This window comes from Bolinopsis microptera, chromosome 4 (assembly GCF_026151205.1).
Source record: "Bolinopsis microptera isolate Bmic1 chromosome 4, MBARI_Bmic_1.0, whole genome shotgun sequence".
Lineage (NCBI taxonomy): Eukaryota > Metazoa > Ctenophora > Tentaculata > Lobata > Bolinopsidae > Bolinopsis > Bolinopsis microptera.
The window spans coordinates 1,997,545-2,025,297 of NC_087075.1; the positions used below are offsets into that span (position 1 = coordinate 1,997,545).

The 27,753-nt window shown below is 37.9% G+C and overlaps 3 protein-coding genes and 1 long non-coding RNA gene across 4 annotated transcripts; 2 read left to right on the forward strand and 2 right to left on the reverse strand.

Annotated features, from left to right (window-relative positions):
• Positions 1-693: 693 nt before the first annotated feature.
• Positions 694-1,515, forward strand: LOC134814341 (tubulin beta chain-like). The gene is made up of 3 exons (XM_063822439.1): positions 694-841; positions 1,138-1,274; positions 1,411-1,515. Exons 1-3 carry the CDS (start codon positions 694-696, stop codon positions 1,513-1,515), a joined length of 390 nt encoding a protein of 129 aa, XP_063678509.1.
• A 9,508-nt stretch (positions 1,516-11,023) lies between these two features.
• Positions 11,024-17,470, forward strand: LOC134814189 (uncharacterized). Its single transcript, XR_010160114.1, has 3 exons — positions 11,024-11,049; positions 16,364-16,425; positions 17,105-17,470. It is a non-coding gene; the product is annotated as an uncharacterized LOC134814189 (long non-coding RNA).
• A 6,510-nt stretch (positions 17,471-23,980) lies between these two features.
• LOC134814342 (uncharacterized) lies at positions 23,981-24,928 on the reverse strand. Its single transcript, XM_063822440.1, has one exon. The coding sequence runs from the start codon at positions 24,926-24,928 to the stop codon at positions 23,981-23,983; it is 948 nt and encodes a 315-aa protein (XP_063678510.1).
• Positions 24,929-25,860: 932 nt separating this feature from the next.
• LOC134814343 (uncharacterized) lies at positions 25,861-26,697 on the reverse strand. The gene has a single exon (XM_063822441.1). The coding sequence runs from the start codon at positions 26,695-26,697 to the stop codon at positions 25,861-25,863; it is 837 nt and encodes a 278-aa protein (XP_063678511.1).
• Between the last annotated feature and the right edge of the window lie 1,056 nt (positions 26,698-27,753).

The window sequence follows — 27,753 nt, forward strand, 5'->3', positions numbered from 1 at the left end:
TGGTCCTTCCAAAACTGAAGTGGCCTCTTGCCATCTAGTATGATATTCCGATCACAACAGTTACCAGATGGGAACAAGTTAAACAAAATTTAAGTTAAACAAAATTTAGGTTAAACAAAATTTAAATTTTATTGCCATTACAATGAATAATGATATCATAATAAATATAAGTAAACATCCGATAATAAACTTGTTACATCCAGTACAACCCAAGATGTCAGCCGACTAACAAAAATAAAGTAAGCTAGCATGTTCATAGTTTTTCTAACGAGCATACTAAGGCTGTACGGAAATAGCTTCAATTCTACGTCATATTAAAAACTTTACATCATTTTTGAGATACAAAAATAAATTTTAAAATAAATAACTCTTTTGCTGCTTAGGTGTATGCTGCGAGGGAAGATCTAATATTGAAATTAAAACATTACAGTTGCGTGTATGCTGCGAGGGAAGATCTAATATTGAAATTAAAACATTACAGTTGCGTGTATGCTGCGAGGGAAGATCTAATATTGAAATTAAAACATTACAGTTGCGTGTATGCTGCGAGGGAAGATCTAATATTGAAATTAAAACATTACAGTTGCGTGTATGCTGCGAGGGAAGATCTAATACTGAAATTAAAACATTACAGTTGCGTGTATGCTGCGAGGGAAGATATAATACTGAAATTAAAACATTACAGTTGCGTGCATGCTGCGAGGGAAGATCTCAATGAGGGAGGTGGACAAACACATGACAGATCTTCAGACTAAACACAGTTCCTCGTTCGTGGAATGGGTTCCAAGTAACGTTAAGACAGCTTGCTGTAACGTACCTCCTAAGGGTGTTAGTGTAGCGGGTAAGAACTTGTAATTATCAAGATAACAGTCGTCATTGTAATGTTTATATTAAATTACTTTGCATAGTTAATTCAACTTTCAAGATTGACATCAAATGCCTTTTATCTTGGTCGTCAATCATTGCTGTAAATTAATATTGCTGTAATGTTGCGGTAATATTACTGTGATACTGTCGTCATATTACTGTAATATTACTGTGATATTACTGTAATATTACTGTAATATTGCTGTAATATTTCTGTAATATTACTGTAATACTGCCGTCATATTACTGTAATATTACTTAAATTGTCAGGCACGTTTATCGGTAACAACACGTCTATACACGAGTGCTTTGGAAGGACACTAGACCGGTTCTCTCGGATGTTCTCGCGGCGAGCTTTTACACACTGGTACACAGGGGAGGGCATGGATCTCCAGGAGTTCACTGAGGTTTGTTTGTGTGTATGTACGTTTGTTTGTGTGTCTGTATGTTTGTTTGTTAGACACATCTATAATTCATCGCAGTTCCCTTTTGTATCTGTTTTCTAAATGTCTACATTACAAATAACCTGTTGTCCTGGTGCAGGCGGAGAACAACCTACGAGACTTGTGTACAGAGTACCTGAAGTACCAGGAATGTGGCAGTGAGGAGTGCAGTGAAGGAGAGGATGACGAGGTTTACGAGGATTAGAGTTCACTGTAGGTTGGGTGATAATGCACGTGGGGTGACAGTGCAAGACCTCTGAACTTTTTGTGTGGGCAAGTATATTAGAGTATTAGGGCCTATTATAATGCAATGGATATCTTTATTAACACAAACATTGTTATGAAATATTGTTAATCTTGACGTTTTTCGGCTTTATTAAATTGATACGGGTGTAAGGCTGTCAGAATGAAGGTGTTTTTATAAAAGCCACAAAATCTTTAAAAACAGCTGTTTTAAACCAGAAACTTCACAAACACCTAAAAACTAGGGAAAGTTTCCTTCCCCGGGTTTGGAATTGTTAAAATTTGCCAGTAAAAGGGAAAAAAATTGGCATGAAATATACCCCTTTTTAGACTACGGCTGTCAGAATGAAGTTTTGTATTTTGAGGCCTACATTACAAAAAAAAACTTTTTGGTTTATATTGGACTTGCAGGCAGTTAGGTAAATTATACACCAATACCATATCACCTCTTTTGTCAACTAAATCACTATTCTTTGGGAATTATACAACATAGAAGGAAGACTGCGGCTGTCAGAATGAAGTTTTCCAAAACAAAGTTGTCCCCATTTTTCCATCATGGCTCTAGGAATCTTTTTAGACCCTCTATCGTTATTAACACATATCTGCAGCGTTATTCTACCCAAATCAAACATTTCTGGCATTTTGGTATAAGTCAATAATCGCAATTTAGAAAACCTTCATTCTGACAGCCGTATTGAATAGTACACTTTTAAATTTTATATATTGGGCTGTGAGGTATTTCTAGGGCCTATGTTAGCTATGTGTATGAACTAATTGACAAGTATGACCTTTTACACACTACAACTTTTTCCAATGCTGGCCCCCAATTACTGCACTAGGCCCCCAATTATATTTATTGCATGTTATTGTCAACTTCAACTTGAAGAACAATCCATGGTTACAAGCTCTCTCTCATAACTGCTTGAAATCTCATTAAAGTATATAAAAAAATAAGTATAAAGAATAAGGAAAAGGAACGGGAATGAAGCCAATACCAGAAGTGAAACCCCACCAAAGAATAATTGATCCTTAGGTAGACCTGGTGAAATAAAATAACTGAACTGTAAGTTTAAGAAAAGACGGAAGGAATAAAGGAGAGAGGAAATAATGTTATGTGAACATCATCAGCAGATGACTTGGCACACCGGTTTCGGAGGTTTAATACCTGTACCGGTTTAATGTGCCAAGACCCCCTAGCAATCACTCGTCAGTGATCACCTGTCCACGTTAAATGTGATGTCAAGGATGTCGCTGACATCAAGTATACTGTATTTGTACAGAATACTAGGTCGGTCTTTCAGAAGCTTTCTGAATTTACTCTTCAGGAGTCTGTCATTATAACATCTTGAAAGAAGTGTCCTATAAACTTATAAAGGGTGTTGGTAGAACACAGAAAAGAATCAAGGTCAGAGATAATGGAAGAGTAACGAAGGACCTGACCGTAAAAAACATTATAACCAACAGAAGAGGAAATATCACTGTTAGGAAAGGTGTACATGACCACAGGAAAGTTGAAGTCATCAAGTTTGTTGTAAAGCTTGGTGGCGACGTGTCCGGAGTTATTCATCGAGATGTTGATGTCGAGATAGTTTACGGACTTATTGTCGTCACCACTCCTCTCCATAAGCAGGTCAGGTGGATAAATGGACCTGATTAGGTTAGAGAAATACAAATAGTTCATGGTGTTGAAGTCGTCGACATATCTGCAGTTTCTTGAGAGGAGCTTAGCGAGACCGAACTTCTTTTCTTTGATTAGGCGTGTCATGTAGTTGAATTCACACTTCCCTAGCGAAAGATCAGCGAACTGGGGGTCCTTTCCGAAATGAAACTTAAGTTCTTACTTAGTTTAAGTAATCGCCAAGTAAAATCATGTTTGTCCTTACCGAAACACTACTTAAGTAAAGTGCAGCGTTTCCGAAACTTTTACTTAAAGTGTTTACGAAACGCGTCAAAGTTACAAATTTACACGTGCAAGTAACAAATGCGCGCCTAAAATGCGCGCAAAAACTCTGATGACGTAATTAATTCGTCATGCAATTGCTTGTTGGTGCGATCACGTGCTTGTTGGTGTGCCATGGATTTTGTTATCATGAATATAACCATGTTGAGTTGAATTTGATATCGCAATTTGAATTTGATAATCAATAAATGTTAATTTTATGAGTTCTAATATTCACTATTGAAATTCGAATCTGCACTGTGATTAAATCTGAATCTCCCTAATTTGTTTCCTCGTAGTGTTACCATGAGTGTGGCCGGCAAACAAAGAGCACGCTCGTTTACTTCTGAAGAGAAGACTTTACTGTTGCAACTTGCTAATGCTGAGAAAGCTTATTTGAAAGGTCGCTTCGGGCCAACTATAACAAAGAAAGGGAAACAAGGAAAATGGAAACATATTGCTCAAGAAATTAACGGGATGAATGGATACGGAGATAGAACCATGGGGACGATTGTCTGAAAAAATACGATAATATGGTCAATGAACTTAAGAAACAAGAAAGAGACCGTATAAAATATAGAAAGGCTACCGGAGGTGGGCCAGCCAGAAAGACTCAGGCTCTCTTGGAAGCCGAAACTGCATGCTTGTACGGTTTGCAATTCAAACCAAAAATTAGTTGCGATATCATTGCTGCATGCGTTGTATTTCATAATTACTGCCGTAATAGGAGAATTCGTGATCCAGAAATTTTGCCACACATTCTTCAAGATATGAGAGAAGAGCAAGCTGAACAATCCCGGCGGGCTGCCCCTCCAAGGCAGCCGAACGAGGCGGAAGAAATCAGAAAAGGAATTAATGTACGGAATAATATTGTTAATGATTACTTTTCTTGATAAATGATAACTTTAAAATCCTTTTTAGAACCTAAACTGTGTATGATTCGCCTCTCCAAACAAATCTAAAGAAAATCCTTTTATGAACACTGAATTATTGTTCAAATTGTTCAATTCAATCAACTTGCAATGAAATTTGGGATATTAAGTAAAAACTTACAATTCTAAGGTTGGTCTGAACCAAACTTAAAAAAATTAGCAAAAAATGAAAAATTGGAAGCAACTTAAGCAAAAAATAGCTCTTAAGTTGAAACTAAGCAAAAATCGAAGTAAAAACTTAATTCAAAAATTTTGCTTGAAAATTTGCTAACTTTGTTACTTAAGTTGGTTTTCGGAACGGATTTTAGCAAAAAAGGGAAAACTAAGCAATATTTACTACTAAGTTTCATTTCGGAAAGGACCCCCTGGCTACTAGAATTCCCTGCCATGGGAATGCCTTTCGTTTGCCTTAAAATCTGATCCCCAAAACAAACAAAAGTGTTAAACAGAATAAATGTAATAGCTGTTTTGAGTTTATCAGCAGAAAAACATAAGTATCCGTTATATTCCTTTTTAGAGAAGAAATTGTTGTTCTTATACAGAGAAACACAAATAAATTTATTCGTATTACTAAAGAGGAGATCTATTAGCTCGAAAAGCAGTGACTGTACAACCTGAAGGTCTAGATTGGTATACAGAGTGGTAAAGTCGTATACCTGCATATTAAAAATCTCTAGTCTAGGCAGCCTTTCCAGGAACTGTTTAGAGCTGTTAATGCTCCAGTCGCAGTTAATTCCAGTATTGTTGTAGATAGAGTTGCAGTATTTGGAAAAGTATTCTTTTAAAACTTTTAAAGCTTTGTTGACTACAACTGATATCTGCTTAGTGTTACATTTACTGGCCCAGCTATAAATCTAGACTTATAAGGATTCTTGTGAAGTTTAGGAATCCAAAAGATTCTCGGTAGACAAAGGTTGTCCTCAGAAACACGAATATTAAAGTTATCTTTAATGAAGTTCACATGTTCCTGAATAATATCATCCATAAGTAGAATTTCCACGACACTCTAGAGAAGTGAGATCGTAGCCAAGTTCGTTGAGAAGGGTTAAAAGATAAAACTTCTTGCAGACAAAAACATAATTATTTGAAGCTTTATCTACGGAGCAAATAATAAAAGAAGAAGAAAGACTGTCGAGATAAGATTTAACATCATCCCTTTGTAGAATGGAATTGTAGGGAGTGAAGTTATTAGGGGAGGAGGAGAGGAAGTAATGGCGATTGGTGAAGATCCGGGAGACCTCATCTTTCCAATCCTGGAATTCCAAACATGAAAGTCCATGTTTGGTGTATGTCCCCTTAAAGTGGTCATGGACAAAGGAGGATTTGCCGGCTTTAACCGAAGCACGGTGTCCATTCATGCGTTCATTAAGGCGCTGTTCTGTGAGCCCAACATATTGAAGTTCAAGCAGTTATGAGAGAGAGCTTTTTTTTTTTTTTTTAATTTTTTTAGAGAGGCTGGGCCATGATAGCCCACGAGAGGATAGCATTGAGATGCTCTGCCTACCTCTGGGGTGTGGCAACCTTGGGGAAGGTTGCCGGTGAGATCAGAGTGATTGGTGGAGGGTGGTGTAGGATGTTATATGAGTCAAAATGATACGCTTAAATGCCAGCTGGGTTTGGAAAAGTAAAACGAGACGAGACAGCATATGAGATAATACTTTAAGTCACCCCGGTCTGATCCAACTCTTCCAGCACAATTAAGCGTTTGGTGCGGTTTGTGAAATTGACAATTGTGGTGATGTGTTGGTTGTCGAATATGTCATTGACAGAGAGGTAGTAGTCCTGGAAATATTGACCTCTAATTTGGGCAATAGCCGGACACTGTCCAAGGAAGTGTGAGACAGTTTCCTCTCCGTCCCCGCACATAGGACAAGCACTGGTGTTTGATTTGCAAATGGTGTGAAGGTGTTTATTTAGGCCGCAGTGACCCGTGATGAGGTGAACTGCAGTTCTGTAATCTTGTCTGTTGTTGCTGAGTGTAGTGTTGAGGTTTTTGATGATTTTGGCATGCTTGTGGCCGAGTGTCAGTTTGGTGTGTCTGGGACCGTCAGTTAAGAGAGAGAGCTTGTAACCATGGATTGTTCTGTTAGTGTTCAGTTAGTGTAGTTGCAATTCTTCCCAGCTTTGTTTGGATGTTTTACTGTTTGAAAAGTTGTGCAATGTGTTATAAATATACTGACTATCTACGGGTGTACGTCTGTCAGAAGAATGATGCAGCTGTCAGAATGAATTTCTTATCAAAGATCAAATTACTTTGTTAGAAACTTGATTTTGGGCATATTAAACAGGTTTGCATATACTAAAAACACAAATAAACACATTCTTTTATGTATCGGTTGTTTCTGATGTTTTTGATCAACTTTTTTTGAATGCAGAATATCATCATTCTGACAGCCGCCATACCATCATTCTGACAGCCGTTTGAATTTTCTGTTTTAATTTGTTAACACATGTTTATTGAGGGTTTTTTAGGGTATGAATGCATTCTTTTAGAGTTGTTTGATATACCAGTACCAGGTCTTATAGGGATAACTTTAACAACAAGATCACAAAACTGCCTCATATTTATGCAATGTCAAAATTTGAAAGTGTATTTCCAAATATTTCAGTAATAAATCATTTTTAGCCTTTCTTTCAGTGATGGAAGTGTTTATTTGTGTTTTTAGTATATGCAAACCTGTTTAATATGCCCAAAATAAAGTTTCTAACAACGTAATTTGATTTTTGATAAAAACTTCATTCTGACAGCCGCATCATTCTGACAGCCTTACACCCGTAATATCAAATTTCAGGTTTAAAATCGAATTTACAGTGAATTAATTTTTCTAAAAGACTTTATATTTCAAAACATTCAAGTTTATTCGTTTCTATTTATAGTAATTATTCATATTAGTTATTTATTGATGCATTTATTGATTATTTGATGTTTTATTTGAATTATTTTAGGTATCAATTTTTTCCGTTCACCCTTTTGAAAAAAGGCAATAGTGAAAGGTTACGAATGGACGTTTTTGCAGAAAAACGTGGATTTTGGAGATAGCGGTAGGCAGGTCTGAATATGTTGTCATCTGTCCTTCCGTCCGTTACCATGACAACCAGCGCGCAGTGCAGCGCGCGAGGATTGCTTGCGGAGATGTGATGTATAGATAGCCTGTGGTCAATGAATGCGCGGCGCGACTGTGTTTCAATGTATATAACGGTGTAATGTATAGTATTAGGTTATAAGCGGGCCAAGCCCGATTTGTACTTGGCATGCGTAGTATAGTGTACTGACGTGCATCAATATTATTATTATGAAGTGAGCTGATTGGAGCTTATATTTATAGTTATAGTGAACGGAAATCTTGCGTCCGCCAAAACGAAACAACGGGCGCAATTCTTGTTAGATTTTAAATTTATTGCCGGGAGTTTGTGAATTATTTATTTGTTTGCATGTTGACATGTTATTACTTAATAATTTCGTTTTGAGTTGAGATGATATAAATATACTAATTTTGTGATGACACTTTATTTTATTTTGTAAGATTATTTGTTGTTTTCTGGGATTTCATATTAATTTACAATTTTCGTTTAATTGAAATATTGTTTCTTTTGTAATATGACAAGAAATGGCATGGTTGCAAAAGATGTAAATAACCATTCTAAAATAACAATCCATTTGTTTGTTCAATGTATACAAACAGCAACATTAGTATTGATGGTACGTATTGACTTTGTTACCACATTTACAGTTCACAATTCACATTGATGCAGGATGCTTTGCTCACATTTTTAATTGTTCCCACTGCCAATTTACAGTGCACATAACAATTCCAGTAGAATATATCTTTGAGTTAAAACTATGTTTAAAGTTTTTCTCATAGCTTTATTAAATTGGTGGTCATTTTGAATAAGCTTGATTTGATATAAATAGAGTCAATACCATCGCCTCGGTATCTTACTCAAAGAACATGTAATTTATTCACCTTTACTGAAAGGTATCGGCCAAGTTCGCCGACACGGTTCCACAAATCTTGAACATCTCTCAACTTACGAGACAATGGGAACGTTGATGAACAGTTTTACTATACACCTCCAATATCAGAATATTCATGAAGTACTGATGAAAACTGGCCATGTGTCACTCATCACTGCTACTTTACCATAATTTCCTTCTAAATTCATACAACTGCAAAGCTCTTAACAATATCTCCCTAATTGCTAAACTGAGCAGGAGTTGTGAAGTTGGAGTGAGATGAGAGAGATCATTCACATTCAAGTGGGACAGTGTGGAAACCAGATAGGAACCCAGTTCTGGGAGAGTATTAGCAAGGTATGTTAATGTTAACATGGTTAACATGGTTAACATGGTTAACATGGTTAACATGGTTAACATGGTTAACATGGTTAACATGGTTAACATGGTTAATATGGTTAACATGGTGAACATTGTGAACATGGTTAATATGGTTGACATAGTGAACATTGTTAACATGGTTAACATGGTTGACATGGTTAATATGGTTAACATGGTTAACATGGTTAATATGGTTAACATGGTGAACATTGTGAACATGGTTAATATGGTTGACATAGTGAACATTGTTAACATGGTTAACATGGTTGACATGGTTAATATGGTTAATATAATAGTTAATATTGTTAACATGGTTAACATGGTTAACATGGTTAACATGGTAAATATTGTTAACATGGTTAACATGGTTAGCATGGTAAACATAGTTAAGATGGTTAACATTGCTAACATGGCTAACCCTGAAACCTGGTGTTTCGGACAGTGCGCGCAGTTGCGTTGACATTAACAACGTAATATCAAATCGAACGATTCAGTTCAGCCACCCATATTATACAAACTCTTGAGATAAGAGTGAGAGCGTAAACAGAATATTTCCCGGAATCAGCACAATGAACGGAACAGGATGCTGTTGGAATTTCAATTATTCATCTTCCACCCGTAGTCCCTAGAGCGGTCATGTGTCCATAAATAACATGAATAGGTAATATAACATGAATCAAGGATCTAAAATCTTCAACTTTAGATCTCTTCTCTCTCGGATCTCCTTCTTGTTGAACCATTGCACGATTTCCCTTACCGTATATTTTCAGGAGCACGGTATAGACAAGGACGGACAGCATGACGGTGTTAATGACGTCATGCTAAACCGAGCTGATGTTTACTGGAACAGAGCTTCTCAGGGCAGGTCCGCATTTGTAGAGCTAGCAAATAATATTAACCCATGAATTATTTACTCTACTGGCCCCAAACAATAGTTTTCTAATCAACATCTCCCCTTATTACTGCAGGTTTGTACCCCGGTCAGTTATAGTAGATCTGGAGCCGGGTACGATAGAAGCAGTTAAGGGCAGTGAGTGGGGCAGGATCTTTAATCCCTCCAACTATATACATGGAGCAAGTGGAGCAGGGAACAACTGGGCCAAGGGTCACTACACAGAAGGAGCTGAGATCAGGTATCTCATCACATTATCTCATCACAGGTATCTCATCACATTTAACATAGTTAAACCTTATTACAATAATACAAATCTATTACATTTATTGAGAAAATATTTTAAACGGGCATATCCTGTCCAAATCCAGGATGCACTACATGAAGAATTCGTTGTAACTTTGTTTGAAAAGCATTAATAGTTAACATATTTATAACATTTTTAACATATCTATAAAATTTATCTATCTGGAGTTCTCTATTTTAACTGGTCTCATTCTAGGATCAACATGCTCGTTTATGTCACGTTTTGTTAAGTCTCATAATCTGGCAGGTTATCCGCAAAACATAATTCAGATATTGGACGTAGTTAGACAAGAAGCTGAAAGATCAGATTGTCTGCAAGGGTTCCAGTTTGTTCATTCTATTGGAGGCGGCACAGGCTCAGGTATAATGCTCCTCATTTTACAGGGGGGGGGGGGGGGGGGGGGGGTGGGGGGGGGGGGTTTAGTGGTTTTTAATAAGTTTTATTATGGTTAAAAAGGACCTATTGAATATTGACTATTGATGATGAAGATACAGCTTTTTTTCTTCTTTTAACAGGTAAGCTGGGACATGAATGACATGTGGTAGAAGTTGTGGTACAACATGTGCTTCACTAGTCACATTTTATAACTTCTCATCAAACCTAGTAAACAATCCCTTAAATGATCTTAATCTGCACCATTCACGATCCCTCACCTTTTTTTATTGCATGACGCATGCCATGTACTGCAAAGCTCTCCGGCCTGGTTTTCTGGTAAGAAAAATATTCATATATTCAGATCTGCTGTACTAGGAGAAGAGACCTGATTCTTTCACTGACCACTTGGCTGGCCCAAATTTTCTAGTAACGATGAATATTCAAACCTACAGATGAGACCTGATTCTTTCACAAATCATTAGGCTGCCCCAACTCACCAGCTTAATCATGCATTAGTTATCAGCTTATCTAAGAACCTCGTAAGAGGCATCAGGTCAAAGGCGGTTGCAAGGCGATGGGTACACGTGACACACAAAGATCACCTCGGTCCTTTTCTTGTAGATCAGTACACTATTTAAGGGTTAGGGTCAGGATTTTCTTTTGCACGCTCTCAGTTTTAATACTTTCAACACTACTATATAACAAATAATTTGAGGTATCGAATTATTACAAAGCAGTTGTTTAGTTTTTTTAAGAACTGACAATTTGTCATTTTGTCTTTCGGTCCTTGATCTTTGTAGCAGGGTGTTTAACATGGAAAAGATGGAGTTGGACCTGAAAAAGATGGAGGAACAATTGGAAAAGATAAACTGCACTTCACTGAAGTTTAAAGGTAAGAAAGATGATAAAGATAATAAGATTAAGATAACTATTGAATCCGCGGCTAGTGGGGACCTTTTAGGTTCATTTTCCAAACCAGACATGCTTGTCGTTATCCAGGATATTTACACTTTCTCCAAAAATGCTCTTCAACTAACAAAAACTGTTCTAGGAACAAAACAAGCCACAACTTCTACCAAACAGGAATCACCAGATTTCAAAGAAATTATAAAGACACAGCTCAAAGAGGTACTAGCAGAAGTACTCCCTACAATACTACCCAATTTATTGACTTCAGTGGTGGCAACACTACCCAAAGAAAAGAAGACTCAAGAAGAAACGAAGCTCGCAGAAAAACACATTCTCACAGTGGAGAAAAAGACTGGGAGTTCTGAAGAACCCATTACAAAGGAGGATGAAAAGGAAATGAAAGGTTCCCTTAAAGTCAACCCAGTGAAGAACTATACAGTGTCCGGAAATACTGCAACTTTCAAGTTTGTGACCAGGGATCAACTTCAGAAAGCTGAGACAGTATTTAAATCTCAAGATAAATACAAAGTATCATCAAAATCCGAACCAGGAAAGAAGTTGGACCCCAAATTGTCTATTCGGAATATTCCCTCTGACATCACAAACAAGGAGACATTGCTAGAGAAACTTTTGGAAAAGAATGAAATACTGAAGTCCTCTCCTGGAAAAGACGATGCAGTAAAAGTGGTTTTCTTCGATGAGATTGAGAAATCGGCTGTCATCCGTGTCACTGCAGCAATGCGTGAGTTAATCAGACAAAACAGAGACTATATACACATTGACCTCAGGGAACACCATGTCACAGACCGAATTCATGTCATTCAATGTTATCATTGCCAGGAATTTGGTCACATGGCCAATTCCATGTACTGTAAAGCCAAAGATAAAGACCCAACATGTTTCTTCTGTGCAGGAAGCCACAAGTCGAAAGATTGTAATAACAAGAGTGAAAATAATGTAAAAAAGATAAAGTGCTCTAACTGCGCCAAAAGTAGTAAACACTCGGAGAAGAACTCAGCAAAGACCCATAAAGCCTCTGATAACCTATGTCCCTCATATGTAAGAGAACGGACTGGAATAATGAATAGGACAGCAGGATGTGAGAATGCAAAAAACTGGTACATACAGAAGACAAAGGAGACCAAACTACGCCTAGGAAGAGTTTAAGGATTGGAACGTTCAATGTTAGATCCCTAGTGAACAAAACAGTCGGAGTGTTAGAGCATCTTCAAGAAGTTGATTGTGACATCTGTTTTGTACAAGAAACCTTCTTTCGTGATGGAAACACAGCTAAGATAAAGGAGATCAAAGACCTTGGTTGGAATATACTCTCGGATCCAAGAAAACACAGAGGAGGAGGAGGTATAGCTATGCTATTTCGTGATGTGCTCCAGTTGAAGTGTAATAGTAAGGTCATGAAGTACAAATCCTTCCAAGTGATGGAATCACTGCTACAATCTCAACAAGATATTGTGAGACTTGTGAACTTGTATCGGCCTCCTTATACCAAGAAGGCTCGGTACACGGAGTGTGCCTTTTTAGAAGAATTCGAAGACTACCTTAAAGACCTCACAGTCAAACCTGGCTTCCCCATCATTGCTGGAGATTTCAACTTTCACATGGAAAAGCCTGAAGAACACTACCCAAAGAAGCTCTACCAACTCCTGGAGGAGTATGATCTATACCAACACGTTCCCCTTGAACCAACCCATGACCAAGGTGGAACCCTAGATCTTGTAGTGACTAACCGATCCTTCAAGGAAAAACTGACTTCATTCGAAATCTGTCCCTCTAGAACCAAATCTGACCACTTCCTTGTCCTCTTCGATGCAGACATCAAGACAAAGACCAAAGAAGACGCAAAATTCATGAACTACAGAAACTTTAATTTAATTGATACAGAACAGTTTAAAGAAGATATTTTAATTTCAAAACTGACAAACTTCCCTAAAGACATGTCTCCGAATGATGCTGTTGTCCTTTACAACACCGTGCTCACTCAGTTAATGGATAAACACTGTCCTTACATAAAAAAGAAGATTACTAAGAAGCCAATGCCTTGGTTAGACCTGGAACTTCGTATTCTCAGGCGAAAGAGAAGAACTGCTGAACGTGCGTGGAGAAAAGATAAAGTTGATGATATAGACAGTGCAAGATTTGAGTACCTGAGATCGGATTATGTTAAGCTAAGAGATGAGTTTTCCCGACTAGAGTTTGTCAAAAGATGCGCTCACCACAAAACCTCTCTTAGGTCCTCTTCAGGGGATACTAAAGCGTTGTACAAAAAAGTCAACAGGCTTTTAGGAAATGACACCCAAAACCTTCCAAACTACAAGGATCCTGTGAAACTGTCAGAAGATTTCAAAGATTTCTTCGCTGAAAAGGTTGCAACCATCAGACAAGCCATTGAGAAGGAAGGAAAAGACAAAGACAAAGACAAAGACAAAGACAAAGACAAAGACAAAGACAAAGACAAAGACAAAGACAAAGACAAAGACAAAGACAAAGACGAAGACAAAGACAAAGATCCTGTTCTTGATAAAGACTGCATCTTTGATAATTTCTCTGAGATAACAGCTGATGAACTCAAAGACCTGGTATCAAAGATGTCCAACAAGTTCTGCTGCTTGGATCCGATCCCAGCATTTCTCTTAAAAAACTGTGTCGATGAACTAACACCTTTTTTACTTCATGTATTGAACTCATCCTTGAAGACTGGAGTCTTTCCCTCAGATATGAAGAAAGCAGTCATCAAACCGACTTTGAAGAAGGAAAATGCTGATGTTGATATTCTCAGTAACTATCGACCAGTGTCTAACCTTTCTGCCTTCTCTAAGATCCTAGAGAGAATTGTACTAAATCAGCTTAATGTCCATCTAACGAACCATAGCCTTTACTCAAAAGTCCAATCTGGATATCGCCCTAATCATAGCTGTGAAACATTTCTTGTTAGAATGTGTGATGATCTAAACAAAGAAATTGAAGCTGGGAATGTTGTTATAGTTGTACTTCTCGACTTAAGTGCAGCATTTGATACCATTGACCACACAGTCTTATTGGAAAAGCTTATGAAGGACTATGGAATTACTGGAAGTGCACTGCAATGGATAAAGTCCTACCTTGAGAAAAGACACTTCTGTGTTAAGATTGATGATACTCTTTCATCTTTCTTGGAGCTGCTGTTTGGAGTTCCCCAGGGATCACTCTTGGGGCCTATTCTTTTCATCCTTTATATCAAAGCTCTCCAGAAAATTGCGGCCAAATATGGTCTTGATATACAGCTCTATGCAGATGATTCTCAACTGTACATCTCATTTAAACCAAACCGTGTGGTACAGTTCATTGATGTCCAAGACAGAACAAACAAATGTCTTGCAGAGATAAAAGCATGGATGGTGAACAACTACATGAAACTGAACGAAACAAAGACAGAACTACTGGTGTTAGGAAAGAGCCATGTTCTAAAAAAGTGTGAACTCAGTGTCAGACTGCAATTTGGAAGCACTGAAATTCTGCCTACGGGGTGTAAAGGAGACAGCTGGAAGAGTCTGGGTGTCAAATTTGATGAAACTCTAAATATGGAAAGACAGATCAATAATGTCAAAAGGAAATGCAGCTGGACAATGATGACTCTAAGAACCATTGGTCGTTACCTTGATGAAGGCATTAAATTGATGCTGGTGAAACAACTGGTCATATCTAAATTAGACTACTGTAATTCTCTTTACATGAATCTACCCAAGACCAGATTGAACAAACTTAGATCAACCCTTAATGGGGCAGTTCGTTTCATCTATAACATAGAAGAGAGGACCACGGACTTGGTTCCCTTCTATAAGAAGGCCCACATACTCCCTATAGACCAACGAATCTTCTTTAAAGTTTGTCTTTTAACCCACAAATCAGTTCACGGTACTGCACCTGATTACCTCAAAGCACTACTGGATGTGGATGTAGTGGATAAAGAACTCTCAAACACCATGACCATGACCAGGTCGAAGAGACCTGATGACCATCTCATGCTCAGGGTACCAAAGAATAAAAGATCCAAAGTTGATGACAGACGTTTCTCAAGCCATGCACCGATTGCATGGAACTCTCTTCCCCTGATGTTGAGATGTATCACTGATACCAACTGTTTCAAGCGAATGTTAAAGAATCATTTATATAATCAGTTCTGATGTTTTTCTTTCCATTGTCTTCATTTTGCAAGACACATTGGCTTTTATTTTTTACCGCACTCCATTTTATGCCTTGATCTCTTACTTACTTGGATCTGATTCTTTCTTGATTGATTATGTCACTGTACTAACCTTTATTTACCTACATGTACTGTATGGTTTCTGCTTCTATTTAGTTTAGTGTGGTTTACAATAAAAGATGTTTTAATTTTGTCTTTGCCTTATGCTGAGTTATACTTTAGTTCACTTTTTACACTTTTGCTCACATCACTCACAGTCAGCCGCTCTGACATGGTTAACCACCTTCCTTGTGTTGTTGGTTAATCATATGAGCGGGATATAAATACCTCATTTCATTTCATTCATTTCATTTCATTTCATTTCATTTCATATCTAGAACACTGAACAGCGTACAAATTATTCGATTGATGCCGGCTGCACATAAACTTTAAGGGCTAACGCTATCCTGGCCTCGTGTATCGCGTCGGGGAGCTTATCTAAGTCTTCTTCTTTACCATTAGTTCTTACCATTATTCTTTTTGTTTAAGGAAAAACTTATGGTGAAAAATAATATTTTTTGAGACAGACTTTAATATTTCATAAATCTGTGCTCAGTAATCGAAATGAGTTTATTGTCTTTTTTCATATAGTTTTATCTTATCTATAAGGTGTCCAGTTCCATGGACGTCAATCATGTCCCTAATCCATTCCACGCAGTGATTTCGTAACAGAATTACAGGGATCATACAGTCGATTAAAAATCGTTTAGATTCTGTCAAATATTTTTAAGTCTTGGCTGATATGAGATTATCAAACAATAAATAAATATTTTTGTCACATTTAATATTTAAGGTAAAAATATTTCTGTTGTTATATTTGATTTATCACTTTATCAGTCGTATTAAACTACATAATATATAAAAAAATTAAATATATCAGAAGCCAGAACATGAAAACGACGGTGATAATTATTACGACTTTGCTTTGGTTACCCCTAAAAGGTAAGGATAAATTTAGTTTAATGATAAATTTAAATTTTAATAAGTATTATTATACAGTAGCTTACCTCGTTATAACGCGCATCGATGGAGGAGATTATTCCTTAGGAGATAATTTAGCCCAAAAAAACCGCGTTATAGCAAGGTCTGCATTTTAACGAGGTTTGATTTTGAAGGCAAATTATCACATACCGAGGTCCGAGCTTGTGTTATAAGAAGATTTGTAGAGTTAAACACATATTATATAAGATCAGTGTTTGGTGCACATATTCCCTTGATGCTATTTTATACTGAAAGAGCTTTGTCATGAACAAATCCATACTACACAGTGCAACTTTTAGTTTATCGTAAACTTAAAATTGTAACTTTAAGTACTATTTTCATTTTGCATATTACATTGGTAATAAAAGAGGGAGGAAACCCCAAATACCGCGTTATAACGAGGTCCGTCGCGTCGCTTTATTATAGTGGTCAGGTGCGTTTTAACGAGGTTATACAGCAATATCATTCGGTTTAAGTAAGACAACAAATTGATCAATCAGGATACATATTACACATATTATGTAATTATGTAATGCTGGTTTTTATAATTTATTCAAATCAACACTATTTCTTTAATTTGACTGATTGAAAATGGTATAAATTATAATGTGACAATCTCTTAAAGTGTTCACTACTTCAGGTGCACTAAGACCGGAGGAACCAGGAGAGATAGTACCTGCATCTGTGTCTCAGTCTGCGACTTATAAAAATGACGTGGCTAAGTATGGAGCAGATAATGCTATAGACAGGGACCTGAGCACCCGTTCTTATGCAATACCAGGAGGGGATAGTAAGCCCTGGTTTAGAGCGTCTCTAGATAAGGAACACTGCATTAAGCAGGTAGTGCATTATTATGGCTCACGTGAGTCCATGAAGAACACTCACACCTGCTCTAGAGACTCGTGTACCTGTGAGGGAGGGTGGTGTGATTGGTTGCCCCTCACAGTGTACCATGAAAACACGGTCTTTGGAGATTATGTCCCCTCCGGGTGTAAACTTGGGGACACTGTAGAAATAAATAGGCAGGGAGATGTCTTAGACATTGTCTACGTGAATGAAATAGTGATCATCGCAAAATTAGGTAGTCTATTGAAGTCATAAATTTTAAGTTGCTTTTCCAGATATTATTAAGAAATTATCAAATTATATCATGTCATAGCTTCATGAGTTATACTTAGCTATTTTTTTAAAGTGACATTAGATTAAGACGATATTTCATGATAGTTTACTAGTTGCGCAAAAAAACGACATTCTAAAATTATAATATCTACCGAAGGTTGCGAGGAACTGAGCCTAAAAAACGTCGTATCAACGGAGCCTGGACTTCCTGTAGCACATGGAACACTGATGACGGTACAATGCGAAACAGGCTTCATCAACAAAAGAGGCAAAGCGAGGTGTATGGATGGAGAGATAGTTGGCCTTGTCTATGATGCACCACTTTGTGATATCATAAGTAAGTTAACACCTTAAAAACCACTTAATAAGATTATTATTTAAACTCTTAAATTAATATTATAATAATATGTCATGCACGAGGAAGAGGTACTGCGAATTTCTCGAATATGTTAGCGCGAGTTACTTTGGTAACTAAACCGCAAAGCAAAATAAAAATTTCGAGATTGCGATGAGGCGCTGCAAACATTCCACACTATAAGTATAATTCTGTCTGGTCAACAAAACTTTATTAACATAATTTTACCAAAACCCATAATCATGGGTAGAGTGGACCGCTGCCAGTGTCTCTCTTTCCCAAACAAAAGGAAATGATATTAATTTGATTGACCGTTCTCAAATGCAAAATGATACCGAGAATGAAATCGGTCGCTCGCTTTTCCCATTCATTCACGGCTTACAATCAATCACATGTTGTAAAAATTCCTTTGGGTTGCGTTCGGGTCGATATACCTAGTATTTCGGGATAAGGGTGGTACTGGTAGTTAGTGAATTAGCTGAAGTTTATTGATTCTTTATTGCTGAGTACAGCTGCCTTCGGGTAGTTCTTCTTAATCTATTACAATTGTAAATTAATGGGAAAAGCGAGCGACCGATTTCATTCTCGGTATCATTTTGCATTTGAGAACGGTCAATCAAATTAATATCATTTCCTTTTGTTTGGGAAAGAGAGACACTGGCAGCGGTCCACTCTACCCATGATTATGGGTTTTGGTAAAATATCATCTCTTTTTGATTATAATGTCAGGGTATTTAATAAAGTCGAAATATAAACTGATATTTTCATTAATAAGGAGGAAGTTTCAACGATTTCGAAATTTTTCCTTTAAAAACATTTCCTTGTGTTTAGGGAAGCATATCGGTCGATCACTGACTGAATATGCCACTTAATACTCATTCAAGTTGGCATTAAATTCATATATAATGACATTAAACTGTCGTGGCAAAGCAGAGTTTGTTGGAAATCACGAATGAGCAAAATTCTCACCTTTCGCACGTGCAAACTTTGAGCGGACGTTGCGTGCGCATCCAATACTGAATCGCCGTAAATTTTTGCATAGCGGTATTTTATATATAGTTTGATAAGAGTGCAAAGTTTCAAAAGATTTCAAATAGAACTTGGATCACAGCGGGACTCCAAAGTTGATAAAAATCGTGAAAACACCAATTTTCAGTGATTTTAGCAATTTTTAATCAATTTGGGCGTGTCCCCACGTGTGCAACTTTTCGATTTTCAACTTTAAAACTAGCCTAATGCACAATTTATACCTAACCCAAGGGATAGCCCAACACCAGAGAATACTAAATCGCAAAATTGACGTTTTTATAAAATAATTTTTCAAAAAAGCACTTACTTCAAAGGCAAATATCTTTATGAAGGAGTAAGATAAGAAAACTTTCCGGTAGATTTTCAGAATGCTTGAACAATTATCTAAGGTGATAAAAAAAATACTTTTAAATGGTGTAAAATCAATTTTAAAAGTTATTACTTTGTCAAAAATCAAGTTTTAAAAACGGTTAACTTGATGACGTCATCAAGGGGTGTTTATGACGTCAAATAATTTTTTTATACAATATAAACTAAAGTGTAAACAATTATTTTCAAGATCTGTGGTCGGAAATGGCTGTATCTTTTATACTTTTGAATCTATGGACACTTAAATTTAGGATACAATTGACTACAATTACATTTGACTGTCAAAGCGTCTATCCCTGAATGGTGGTAGTTACTACTGCTGAAGTTTATTGAATCTTTATTGCCGAGTACAGCTGCCTTTGGGTAGTTTTTCTTAGTCTATTACAATTGTAAATGAATGGGAAAAGCGAGTGACCGATTTCATTCTCGGTATCATTTTGCATTTGAGAACGGTCAATCAAATTAATATCATTTCCTTTTGTTTGGGAAAGAGAGACACTGGCAGCGGTCCACTCTACCCATGATTATGGGTTTTGGTCAAATATCATCTATTTTTGATTATAATGTCAGGGTAGGTACTTTATAAAGTCGAAATATAAACTGATATCTTCATTAATAAGGAGGAAGTTTCAACGATTTCGAAATTTTTCCTTTAATAACATTTCCTTGTGTTTAGGTAAGCATATCGGTCGATCACTGACTGAATATGCCACTTAATACTCATTCAAGTTGGCATTAAATTCATATATAATGACATTAAACTGTCGTGGCAAAGCAGAATTTGTTGGAAATCACGAATGAGCAAAATTCTCACCTTTCGCGCGTGCAAACTTTGAGCGGACGTTGCGTGCGCATCCAATATTGAATCGCCGTAAATTTTTGCATGTAATTGTTTTATATATAGTTTGATAAGCATGCAAAGTTTCAAAGTATTTCAAGAAAAATTGTAATCACAACGGCACTCTAAAGTTGACAGAAAATGACGAAAACAGCAATTTTCAGTGATTTTAGCGATTTTCTATCAATTTGGGCGTGTCCCCACGTGTGCAACTTTTCGATTTTCAACTTTAAAACTAGCCTAATGCACAATTTATACCTATAGGAAGCAGAACTGAGCTCCACAACTCAAGGCATGGCCCAACACCAGAGAATACTAAATCGCAAAATTGACGTTTTTATAAAATAATTCTTCAAAAAAGCACAAACTTCAATGACGAATATTTTTATGAAGGAGCAAGCTAGAAAAACTTTCCGGTAGATTTTCAGAATGCTTGAACAATTATCTAAGGTGAAAATTTCCTCAGATTTTGAATACAATTACTTTTTAATGGTGTAAAGTCATTTTTAAAAGTTATTACTTTGTCAAAAATCAAGTTTTAAAAACGGTTAACTTGATGACGTCATCAAAGGGTGTTCATGACGTCAAATAATTTGTTTATACAATGTAAACTAAAGTGTAAACAATTATTTTCAAGATCTGTGGTCGGAAATGGCTGTATCTTTTATACTTTTGAATCTATGGACAATTAAATACAGGCTACAATTGACTGGCAAAGCGTCTATCCTTGAATATATGTATATGTATATGTATGTATAGGTAGTGCGCCATCGACAGTGAGCCGCGCGTGCCGACTGTAGGATGGTTTTTTAGCGCTAAATTCGGCCAGCACAATTTTCTTCAAACAAATAGATATTAAGTATCCTTCCCGACCTCCGATTGCAACAAAAATTGGTAAGCTAACTCATAGACTTACAAGGAAAGTGTCCGAAAAGTTTATAGCATATCCAACCATCAGACATTATGTTACAGCTAAAAGCAGCGTATTTTGCCCCATTTTGATCACTATATCAACTCCGATATCCACCAAATTTTTCGGACAGTTGTGAAAGCCCTATTGGAAGGTCGTCGCCAATTTTCAGAATGATCTCATTCAAGGAACTGAAGATATATCTAAATAATACGACAAAAATCAACGAATTTGGTCAAATTTGGTCAAATTACGCGACTTTTACAGCTAATTTTGCTCCAAAAGCCGCGCACCATCAAATATGGCACCTAGGCGAAACTCACTGATCTTTCCAAAAAGGTATGACAAATTTGGTATTGTGAAAATTCTCACAGTCTCTAGAAAACAATGGTACAAAAATTTTAAAAATCCGAGCAAGTTTATTTTTATGGTGCACCACCTAGTATGTATGTATGTATCACGACAATCTGTCGTAAAACAGGGGTTCTAGAAAACCCACTTCCCGATGTTCCTGAAACCTGAAACTTTTTTTGCAGTCGGTTTGGTCAACGTCTAGACGCCCTGAAAAATTTCAGATCTCTAACTCAATTTTAACATGGTTTTTAAAGCACCTGAATATGGCGATTTTGGGTTTTTTACCGAATTTCGTATAACAGTGCTGGCGAGTATTTTATGCAAATTTCTTAAAAATCTCAACATAACTATTTTTTATTCCTGTCATCTTTGACATCAAATTAGAATGTTTTGAACTAAAATAAATCTGCTGAACGACTTCCGATGAGTCTTAATGTCTGAAAAACTCCTGCCGGAGGCGGCGGCCTTCGGCCGCCGCTTCCGGCCGGAGTGCACGCTTCGCGTGCACGAAAGAGGCTTGTAACGTGTACCAAAGAGGGTATAATAGTAAAGGGGGTATAATAGTAAAGGGGGTATAATAGTAAATGGGGTACATAGTATACCCACAATAAATGCAACGGTCGTGCTTGCCAGCACTGTGATAATGGCGCGAAATCTGGCAACAACTCAATAATTTTGGAATCGGTTTAGGTTAATACTTTAGCTATTTTCCTTACCATAGATATCATACGAACCTACAAATAAAAGTTTGATTATTTAGCAGAGTATGGCGGTGATCAGTGAGTACAATGTTCAATAAATGTTGTGTTATTTAAATACAAAAATCTCGACAAGTAAAATATTGATTCAGGAATCATGTTTCTAGATAAATAAACAAATTCGTTGTGAAAATGTACATTGTGCTTAAGCATAAAAAGATAAAAGGGTTGGTACGGCAGTTATTAAGCTATCTAAAATTTTAGAAAAACAGAAGAGAGAAGAAACTTGAAGGAATCATGACCACGGAAAGAAAAATGTCAAGACGGTAAGCATTAATTGGTTATTCTCAGTATCGATAGGGTTACTTTCATTCAATTACGTGGGCATTAGAAAGTCTCAATAGGTAAACTCTCAATAATGATAAATATTTAATACATGTCTCATGAGGTATTATTCTATTTGAGCGATTGTGTGAAACTCAGCTTAATTGAATAACACATTACTTTAATTTTAATTTCGAATAACACATTACTCTCTGCAGGGACAGTTGGTAAACTGCAAACAAGAATGAACGAAAGTGACACGGAGCAAACCACATACTTTGAACTTGAACAGGTACCACTTCAGGAACTAAACAATCGATTGTATTTGTGTTTGCATTTGAGACCAGTTCCCATTCTCAAATATGAATTTGATAGAACTCAGTTTTCAGTATAACTACGGTCATTTTCTCAAAGATTATTCATCATAATTATTTCTAGTTCTCTAAAAGTCTAGTCAGAGTTACACTTATTTGGATCGTTATTGTAATAGTAGTACTTCGTGATATCGATCCAAATTAATTCTAATCAGTTAGATCTTAGCTAAATAGTGCGGACTCAAGTAGGAAGCTTTCAGCTCAAACAAATACCACGGTACGTGCCTAAATAACAAAAACTATACAGCACCGTTAATAAAGAATAAAGGGGCCGTATCAAAAGTTAATTTTTAATATTTAGTCATAACTTTCTTAAGATCTTGAAATTAAATAGCGGTTGTGAAACGTCGCTCTTCTTAAAGGAGTTTTGAAGTAGACTTGTGAAATAAGAATTTCAAATGTAATTGTTTGATTCTATTGATATTTGATTGACTATTAAATTGGTAGGTTATAAACCTACAAACTTATTATTGTAGTAGCTTTTTGTAGATATGCTTTATGAGAGACTGAAGGTGTTGTCAATAAAATTATTTGTATAATGATAATAATATATTCCCTGATCGTTTCACAAAATAACAATGACTGAAACGTACATATTATCATGAATCTTTATACAGAACCTGCGGCAACTTGTACGAACACCGATGGGACAGTAAGACAACATTAAGACACATTAAGACAACAATAAGACAACATTAAGACACCAATAAGACACATTAACACAAAAATAAGACAACATTAAGACACCAATAAGACAACATTAAGACAACATTAACGCAACAAACACCAATAAGACAACAAACGATAAGACAACATTAAGACAACATTAAGACACCAATAAGACAACATTAAGACAACATTAACGCAACAAACACCAATAAGACAACAAACGATAAGACAACATTAAGACAACATTAAGGCATCATTAAGGCAACATTAAGACAACATTAAAGCAACAAATTCGTTTAAGACAACAAATTATGTATAACAGTATAACACTATTTCTTCGAATATATTTTACTTTGTCAAATTATATTTTACTTCATCAACTGAGTTAGAGTAATACGAAATTGTGACTTAAACTCTGAAAATGAAATAATTAGGTCTCATTATTTATCAGGTAATACAAATCTACAGAGCAATAAATTAATCAAAAATTCTTCTGAATAGGGCTGGGATATCTTGGTTGAAGGCTTTCCTCACGGAGGCGTTGTCTCTTGTCAGTCCGTATCGCTTACACCACATAAATTCTGACAAGGCTACAGTCATGGCTGCTGAATCCGTTCGGGTACGACCGGTTCCTCTTCGCATGTGGTTCTTAGCGTGGAACCACATCCCTTCGCAGCTGTTGGTGTGAACACCAGTGACCGGGTCCACAAATCCTCGACTATGGTTGACAACTTGATGAGGAAATCCGTGGTGTTGCAGGGCGTTATAACCTTTCCACTTGTCGGTGAGAATAGTTGTACCCGGTAGAACGTGCTCCTTGATGAGTGTGATTAGGGTGTTGTGATCGCGTCGATTGCCGGTACACTCCACTAAGAAGCATTCGCCAGTAGTCCTACAGAACCCACCCAGCACCCATTTTCCGACTACACGTCGACCTCTGTTATATTTTCGTTTACCGAATTTGGATTCGTCAATCTCCACTATACAGCCGACCCCACCAATCTTTCTACGTGCACCGTTGTCGAACAGGTCTTCAAGCATGCAATTTCGGATCGAGGAGAAGATGGACCGTACACAGCCGGTGCTGATGGTTATGATCCGTGCTACGTCGCAGACACTCAGTCGGTTGCAGAACAGCCAGATGATGTGGAGGAATACGGAGAAGGGTAGCTTGCGTTTGTGGAGGATACTCCCGGTTCTCACTGAGCAGAAGTGGTCGATGTCTGAAGAAGTGTCTGAACACTGCCAGCAGTAGCCGTCTGTGTACTTGCTCGTTGGGCATTTCTTCAAGGTCATAAAGTTGTTGCACTCTTCACAAGTTTGGAAAGGTCGCAGCATTCCGATATCCAAGCAGTACTGTAGACATTCCGTTTCCGATGATAGTGATCCGCGTCTTAGCTCTTCGTAGGAGGGAAGGGAGTTCATGTTGTATCGTTAGATAAAGTGTTGGTTTGATGGCCTCTATTAATACTATTTGTCACGTGAGCAGAACACGAACATCGGCCTCATTAATACCAAACGATCTAATCATGACGTGAACTGTTCGATTAATACCACATTCCATAAGAACACGAACAACGGCCCTCATTAATACCACACGATCTGGTCATGACGTGAACTGTTCGATTAATACCACATTCCATAAGAACACGAACAACGGCCCTCATTAATACCACACGATCTGGTCATGACGTGAACTGTTCGATTAATACCACATTCCATAAGAACACGAACAACGGCCCTCATTAATACCACACGATCTGGTCATGACGTGAACTGTTCGATTAATACCACATTCCATAAGAACACGAACAACGGCCCTCATTAATACCACACGATCTGGTCATGACGTGAACTGTACAATTACAAGCTGCGATCTGAGAATCGCTAACAAGATGTTACATTATTATCTGAGGTGATTTGACATGTGATGCATCGTAAAAAGTTGAGTGAGCCAGATGTCATTTAAAGTCACGTGAGCCATGGTGATGACGCGATCCAGGAGAAGTGATCTCGCTAACAAGATGTGACATAACAGTAGTTATATAGTATATAAACGAATGGAACTCACAGTCGATATCAGTTATCTGAATCGTTTACTAATCACATCCATCTGACTTTTGTACAACTGCTATGGTTACTAGACGAGGAACCCGTTACAGCCGACCTACTCCTGCACCGAAGTGTGCCCATTGTGCTTCTACTGGACACGTCGCGACCTCCTGTCCTAGGACAAGTTACATCGCTCCTTCTCTTCCTTCACTCAAATGCTCCAGTTGCGTCCTTGTTGCCAGAAGTGGCTACTCTGATGAACCTCTTACCCATCAGATTATCCTTACTATCGACCCTTGCCTTGCTCATGCATCCTCAACATCTCGCCCTTCTAGACCTACTACCTCTCTTTCACGTCGACCTCGACTCAACCTCCCTGGCATTCCTCCCCCAGCTCCTAGACTGTCTTCTGCTCCATCCACTTCCTCAACTGCATCCAATCCTGCTTCCCCGCCACCTCCTGCAGCTCCAGCAGCTCCAGCAACCCCTCCTCCAGCAGCTCCAGCAGCCCCTCCTCCAGCAGCTCCAGCAACCCCTCCTCCAGCAGCTCCAGCAACCCCTCCTCCAGCAGCTCCAGCAGCTCCGGCGACCCCTCCTCCCGCAGCTCCGGCGACCCCTCCTCCCGCAGCTCCGGCGACCCCTCCAGCAGCTCCAGCGACCCCTCCTCCCGCAGCTCCGGCGACCCCTCCTCCCGCAGCTCCGGCGACCCCTCCAGCAGCTCCAGTGACCCCTCCTCCCGCAGCTCCGGCGACCCCTCCTCCCGCAGCTCCGGCGACCCCTCCAGCAGCTCCAGCGACCCCTCCTCCCGCAGCTCCGGCGACCCCTCCTCCCGCAGCTCCGGCGACCCCTCCTCCCGCAGCTCCGGCGACCCCTCCAGCAGCTCCAGCGACCCCTCCTCCCGCAGCTCCGGCGACCCCTCCTCCCGCAGCTCCGGCGACCCCTCCAGCAGCTCCAGTGACCCCTCCTCCTGCAGCTCCGGCGACCCCTCCTCCCGCAGCCCCAAATACACCACCTCCTCCAGCAGCTCGTCGGACACGAGTGAGGAACATCAGCATTGACGGAGCTTTGGTTGAATACAGGACAATACTCAACTTGACCATCAACGGGAAATCTCTTTCAACAGTCCTAGAAGAAAGAGGCATTTGTCGATCGCACTTCTACAGAAAAAGGTGCATTGCAGAAGCAGCACTCGTGGACAGACAATCCCTTGAGAGCTCGTTCCTGCAGCTACGTAAAGTAACGCTCCAAACCGTATACCCAGCGGCAAAAGATATCTGCAACAGAAAACATAGAGACCTAACACGCCTTTATGCTCAAGGAAACGCCCTAAAGCCTAAAACTCGTTATTAAGATATTTGTTTTATTCTATATTGTAAACCAGTTATTTCAGTATCAATTTATCATCATTATATTGTAAACCAGTTATTTCATTTAAATCAATTAAGCATCAATTTAAATTTCCGACTTTTAACTAGCAGTCCAAAGTATCTTAACAGATAATTTCAAAAATCTGTGTACTGCGGCAATGAAATCACGGCCGTATATTACATATTCTAAACATTTTGTTGCATTAATGTAGTCTTAAACGAGTTTGTTGTCTTAATGTTGTCTTAAATGAGTTTGTTGTTTTAATGTTGTCTTAATGTTGTCTTAATTGAGTTTGTTGTCTTAATGTTGTCTTAATGTTGTCTTAATGTTGTCTTAATATTTTATCCTATTTTGTTGTCTTATCGGTGTTTGTTGTCTTAATCTTGTCTTATTGTTGTCTTATTGTTGTCTTATTGTTGCCTTAATGTTGTCTTAATGTTGCCTTAATGTTGTCTTAATGTTTGCTTTAATGTTGCCTTAATGTTGCCTTAATGTTGTCTTAATGTTGTCTTATCGTTTGTTGTCTTATTGGTGTTTGTTGCGTTAACGTTGTCTTATTGTTGTCTTAATGTTGTCTTAATGTTGTCTTATTGTTGTCTTAATGTTGTCTTAATGTTGTCTTACTGTCCCATCGGTGTTCGTACAAGTTGCCACTGTATGTTAACATGGTAGGGGTTTGACTGTTTACATTGATTCTTAGTGAGGGTGTGTACACTGTGTCGACTGTAAATCACTGAGTGTCTAATATAAACCTAATCTTCAGAGCGGCAGAAAGAGTAGAACTGGCTAAAGCTCTTAAAGAGGCTAAAAGCAGCGGGGTATTCCACCAA